General features: G+C 41.1%; 1 protein-coding gene across 1 annotated transcript in view; it reads right to left on the bottom strand.

Annotated features, from left to right (window-relative positions):
• The window catches only part of CRYL1 (crystallin lambda 1), a 95,199-nt gene extending 91,012 nt beyond the window's left edge, over positions 1–4,187 (bottom strand). Inside the window, exon 1 of the mRNA XM_034664957.1 lies at positions 4,061–4,187. Within this exon, the coding sequence (XP_034520848.1) occupies positions 4,061–4,180 (120 nt within the window). The 5' untranslated portion in view covers positions 4,181–4,187. The remainder of the gene's footprint in view (positions 1–4,060) is intronic.
• Positions 4,188–6,251: the final 2,064 nt, after the last annotated feature.

Raw genomic sequence — 6,251 nt, forward strand, 5'->3', positions numbered from 1 at the left:
GATGTTTTTTCCTGCTTTATCAAAGATTAGTTGCCCAAAGAGCCGAGGGTCCATTTCTGGGTTCTCTATTCTGTTCCATTGGTCTATGTGTCTGTTTTTGTGCCAGTACCATGCTGTCTTTGTGATCACAGCTTTGTAGTACAGCTCGAAATCCGGCATTGTGATGCCCCCAGCTTTGTTTTTCCTTTTCAACAATTCCTTGGTGATTCAGGGCCTTTTCTGGTTCCACACAAATTTAAGGGCTGTTTGTTCCAGTTCTTTGAAAAATGTCCTCGGTATTTTGATCGGGATAGCATTGAAAGTGTAGATTGCTCTGGGTAGTATGGACATTTTAACTATGTTAATTCTTCCAATCCATGAGCATGGAATATTTTTCCATCTTTTTATGTCTTCCTCAATATCTTTCAAAAGTGATCTATAGTTTCTAGCATATAGGTCCTTTACGTCTCTGGTTAAGTTAATTCCAAGGTAACGTATGATTTTTGGTGCTATTGTAAATGGGATGGATTCCCTAATTTCTCTTTCTTCAGTCTCATTGTTCATGTATAGAAATGCAATACTCTAAGCATTTTAGAAAGATTAATTCATTTTATCTAAATAAGTCTTCAGTTTGGCATTCCAAGCATTCTCTACTTAGCTTCCACTTCCAGCCTTTTTCCCACCTCTCCAACTGCCCTGTGACTCAGCCTCACCATTCTAGTCTGGTTGCCACAAACATACTCACAGGCACCTCTCATCCTCTGTTCATCTCTTCCTGAGATACTGTCCCCACCCTATCCCCCAAAATCCACTTGTCAAAGACCAAAGCAGGCTCAAATCCTACCTTCATCAAATCTTCCCAAAGCCTCCGGCTCAGATCTGTGCCCCTCTCCATTACTCTTTGGGGGACCAGAGGTACAAGTAATTTCTGAAGAACATAATCTCTTACAGGAGATAAACCTAGTAGAGTTTACATCGTCTTTTCTATATTCCTTTCCCTACACTGCCTGACTCAAGTGTTGTTCTGCATAATAGATGCTGCTCAACATGTAAATGCCATGTAAATACATTCAATCTATGAAATAAAGACAGACCTTAAAGAGCAGTTTTCAATACTTTTGCATAGATCAACATATATTGCCCCACATCATTTATTATCAAATTTGTATACAAATGGTCACATTATAAAATTACTTATTTTATCAATTTCTGGGGCATTTTCTATGTGCCAAGTGCTGATGCTAAGCATTTTACATGCATTATAACTTAGAATATTCCCCAAAAATTATCCCATAAAAAAGACTTGCCTTATATTCAAGTCATTACAAAGTTCTACTATGAAGGGATCTCCATTTTTAAAAAAATAATATACTGTTTAGGAAAGACACATTCTTCTGAATTCAATCATGCTAGCATAGAAATCATCTGATAAAACCTATTTTTTCAATGGGACCAGGAGACAAAGAAATTTAACAGAGACATTTGAATTATTCCTAAGGCATGGTTTCACAATTGCTAGTGCTGGGAAATTTGGAAATAAACTTTATAAAGATCATTTTAAAAGAGAAAAAGTCACATAGCCAGTTGTTACATTGAGGAACCACAAGTATACCACTGCAAAGAGAAAAAAACACCTGAAGGTTTGAGAATTAGTAGTTGAGGCTGGAGATGAGACTTCTTTTTTTTTTGAACAGAGAATATGTTTTATTCATTTTTTTAATGTTTTTTATTATATTATGTTAGTCATCATACAATACATCCCTGGTTTTTGATGTAAAGTTCCATGATTCATTAGTTGCGTATAACACCCAGTGCACCATACAATACGTGCCCTCCTTAATACCCATCACCAGTCTATCCCATTCCCCCACCCCCCTCCCCTCTGAATCCCTCAGTTTGTTTGTCAGAGTTCATAGTCTCTCATGCTTCATTCCCCCTTCTGATTACCCCCCTTTCTTTATCCCTTTCTTCCCCTACCAATCTTCCTAGTTCTCATGTTCCATAGATGAGAGAAACCATATGATAATTGTCTTTCTCTGCTTGACTTATTTCGCTTAGCATTATGGAGATGAGACTTCTAATGCCATGTCGTATGTGGGTTCAAAAGCTTTGCACAGCAACATCTCAGGAAAGCAATAATGATGTGCTCTGGAAAACTCTGTCTAGAAAGGAGACTCAAAATCATCCCTCTACTGAAGACAAAGACACCGGAGTCAGAGACGCCTGAACAGAAGTGTTTTGGGACACCTGGTGGCTCAGTTGGCTAAGCGTCTGACTTCAGCTCAGGTCATGATGTCAGGGTCCTGGATCAAGCCCCACATCAAGTCAGTCACAGTTGTGTGGCCCCATCTGGCTCCACGCCCAGCGGGGAGTCTGCTTGTTCCTCTCCCTTTGTCCCTCCCACTTCTCAGGCTCTCTCTCTCTCTCAAATATAGAAATAAAATCTTTAAAAATTTTTTTAAAAAAGAAGTGTTTGGTGAAATGGGAAAGTAGAAATATTTCAGTAATGTGTTACATGGTCCTATTTCAGATCACATCTTATATATAATTATAACATTTGATTATGTATTATGTAAATATTGTATATCAAATTGACCCAAAAAGAATTTTTTTTTAATCTTCTCGTTGGAAAAATGGAGGCTTGCCTTCAATGAGCGTGACCTTAGATGTGAGCACGGACAGTTCTCTTCACAACTACCTGGTGCACTGGGTATTATGCCCACTGTCCAGATGAGGAAGTGGGGCTTAAAAGTTAAACTCACAAGGGCACCCAGCTGCTCAGTGCAAAGTCCACTTGACTAAAAGCCTGTGTCCTCAACCACCACCTCCACAGCAGGAAGCTCCCACAGGTCCTCACTAATATCAGGAGCCACAAAATCTCATTGTTTTTCCTCCTCCAGCAGGATCAGCATATGAGGCATACACTTTCCTTAGAAACCAAACACATGTACAGAACTGTCTCTGCTGAGCCCATACTGGAAAGGCTGGAAGGCTTCTGTGCTCCTCAGAAGCGAGTCCCTTCCTGACAGCACTCTGCAGCACAGCAGGGTGGTAGAAAGAGATGGCTTTGGAAAGTTCCCGAAAGGAGCCCTCTATCCCTCCGAAAAGAGCCCTCTGGTCCCTTGCAAGTCCCCCCAGTTTTATACAGCCTTCACCAAATGAGAGACAGAGATGAAAATACTCAAAAGAGATATGGAATTGACATATCTTATGTATCAAGTCCTCTTCTTATGTTCTGTTTGACACGCATTTGTTAAATGAACTAGAGAAATTTTACAGCTACAAAGACAAAGACCTCAATTGATTGTATTTGACCTCAATCTCAGAGCAGCAGCTCACCATAAAACACAGTATTTTTGGTTTGCTCCAAAATTCTCAGCTAGAATGTCATCAAAGAAACAACATGAAACGTGCAAGCCTCACAACACAAAGTATCAAGGAGGGTATCAGGAGTGATGCTTCTTTCAGTTTTAGGTAGATCCACTTAAACCTTATGGCAGTAAGTGTAACATTTTTAAAAGACAAATTTATACGTCCAGGTTCTTAAATAGGAGCAGGAACTATGTATAGACACAGGAGCTCCAGGAGGGATGGGTCCTGACGGGACAGGTGCCAAGCTGCCTGGGCAGCCCTTGAGGAGCCTGCCCGCAGCTTGCTCTGCTATGCAAACAGCGCCCCGAGCAGTTCTTTTAAGTTGTTGGAAAAGCTAAATGCAAATGTTACAAGAAATGAAAGGGTTTATTTCAGATGATTTTTTTAAGTTTTTATTCAATTATATATGAGAACAAGAATATAATCTCTCATTCAGTAGGAAAATAAAAGTGTTGGCTGTCCAGAAAACCTATTTCTGTTCAAAATTCTAACACCTCTGAAAGACAATATTTAATCACAGTAACTTGATGACAGCCCATATAGGAGATGTTTTGAAACAATGCTTCCTATCACATAAAACATAATCCTGACCTTCAGGGTTCTAGATGCCTGCACCTTACAACTGCCCTTTATCTACCCCGGTTCTTCCAAGGGAGCTGGAAGGCAATCTCTTCAAGTCCTTAGAGATGGGAGTGCAATATCAACTCACCTGAATGTGCATGGCACCCTCTACTGCTGCTTGGATATTCAAACAACCACTGATGAGTGACAGCTGTTCTTCCGCACTCAGGGAGCCTTTCAGACAACCTGACTGCTCCAGAAACTTCATCTCTTTTCTAGAAAGAAGAGTGACTCTGTGAGCATTCGAAAGCAAATTTAAAAACAAAGGTAAACACTAATTGGTAGGGAAATGCAAGTCAAAACGACAATGACATACCACTTTACACCCATTAGGATTAAAAAAATACAAAATAAACCGAAAGTTAGTGAGGATATACAGTGTTGATGGAAATGTAAAAGGGGAAGCCACTGTGGCAAACAGCGTGATGGTTTTTCAAAAAGTCTGTTAATACGTCCCCCCAAAATGAAAGCAGGTACTCAAACAGATGGATGTGTATTCATGTTCATACTAGCATTGTTCACAACAGCCAAAGATGGAAACAACCCAAAAGTCCATACATGGATGAAAACAAATGTGGCACATACGTACAAAGAAATCCAATACCATGGAATTCAGCCTAAAGAAGGCAGGAAACTGGGGTGCCTGGGTGGCTCAGTTGGTTAAGCATCTGCCTTGGGCTCAGGTCATGATTTCAGGGTCCTGGAATCAAGCCAGGAGTCGGGCTCCCTGCTCAGTGGGGAGTCTGCTTCTCCAACTCTCTCTGCTCCTCCCCCCCGCTCATGTACTCGCTCTCATTCACTCTCTTTCTCTCAAATCAATCAATAAATCTTAAAAAAAGGGGGGGCAGGAAATTATCACACGCTGCAGCATGGATGAATCCTGAGGACATGGCACCAAGTGAAATCAGCCAGTGACAAAGAGACAAATATTGTACGATTCCACTTATATGAGGTACCCAGAGTAGCCAAATTCACTGAGGCAGGAAGCAGAATGGTGGCTACCAGAGCTGGAGGAGGGTACCTGTGGTTTAATGGGTACACAGTTTCAGTTTTGCAAGATGACCTTTTGGAGATGATGGCTGTACGACACAAGAATGCATTTGATATCACTAAACTGTGTGCTTAAAAATTATTAAGATAGTAAATTTGATGTTGTATGTACTTTACCACAATTGAATTTTTTTTTCTTTTTTGAAGAGATGAGGCAAGGCCAATAGGAGGTAATTTAGGAAAGTAGTAATTCTTCACCCACTTCCATCAATCCCCGGTGAACAGGATTGAAAGAAGGTATCTCATAATCAGGACCAGGGGCTTCATGGGGTGTGACCCGTGCTGTCACAGAGACCCGTGCTCAGAAGGGCCCTCGCTGGGTTTAATGCTCTGCTGTCATGGTCTCAAAATGCTTAATGAACATCGAACAAAGGGCTCCATATTTTCCTTTGCACCTGTCCTCACAAATTATGTAGTCAGTCCTGCTTATAATTCATGACATACTAAATAAATACAAACACATACACACACAGTTGCCTAAGAAGCAACATTTATGCTTTCCAAAAAATTCTGTGGATTTCTGGATTTTTACAACATCTCATGCTCATGGTTTTGATCTTTAAGCTGTCGATGTCTTCAGCCAAAGACTACCAGGGACACACCTAGAGAAGAACAAGTCAGGTTTGTCACTCACTGAGCTGAGAGAGAAAGCACAGCAGGGGACTGAGGACTGTTAGTAAGAGAGTGTCAGAGAGAACCTGTAGCAGGATTTGAGCTTTGCCTGGGTGATTTGGAAGAGGATCTGAGGGTCTGAGTTCACTGGCTGGGATGCTGTAGAAAGGGAAGGCAATTTGAACATTGAGTGTCTCGATAAACAAACATTTGGAGGACAGGCTAAAGATAAAGTTGTCACGGGCAAAGAAGCAGCAGTCATTCATTTTGGCCAAGAGAAGGCTGCTCAGTATCTGAGGGTTGCACAGTCATCTCGTTTTTGTCAAATTTTGACAAATTTAAAATGTGGTCTTGCCTTGTCTCATTCTGTCATGGTCTAAGGGTGGCTTTGCCTGAGGTGCGTGCTCTTGAGACTGCTTACGTCCCACAGGAGAATGCCATGGCCTAGTCCGGAGTGATGGGCCAGCTCCAGATATTAGGGGCTGTGCTTGTTTTTTGGTTTTTCTCTCTCCTAAAGTTATGCATCTTGTATTTTGTTTTAGCTACAAACTGAGGAATGGAAACTTTCTCGCTACTGTTAAAGCAAACACACACACACACACACACACACACACACA

Source organism: Ailuropoda melanoleuca, chromosome 7 (assembly GCF_002007445.2).
Source record: "Ailuropoda melanoleuca isolate Jingjing chromosome 7, ASM200744v2, whole genome shotgun sequence".
Classification (NCBI taxonomy): Eukaryota; Metazoa; Chordata; class Mammalia; order Carnivora; family Ursidae; genus Ailuropoda; species Ailuropoda melanoleuca.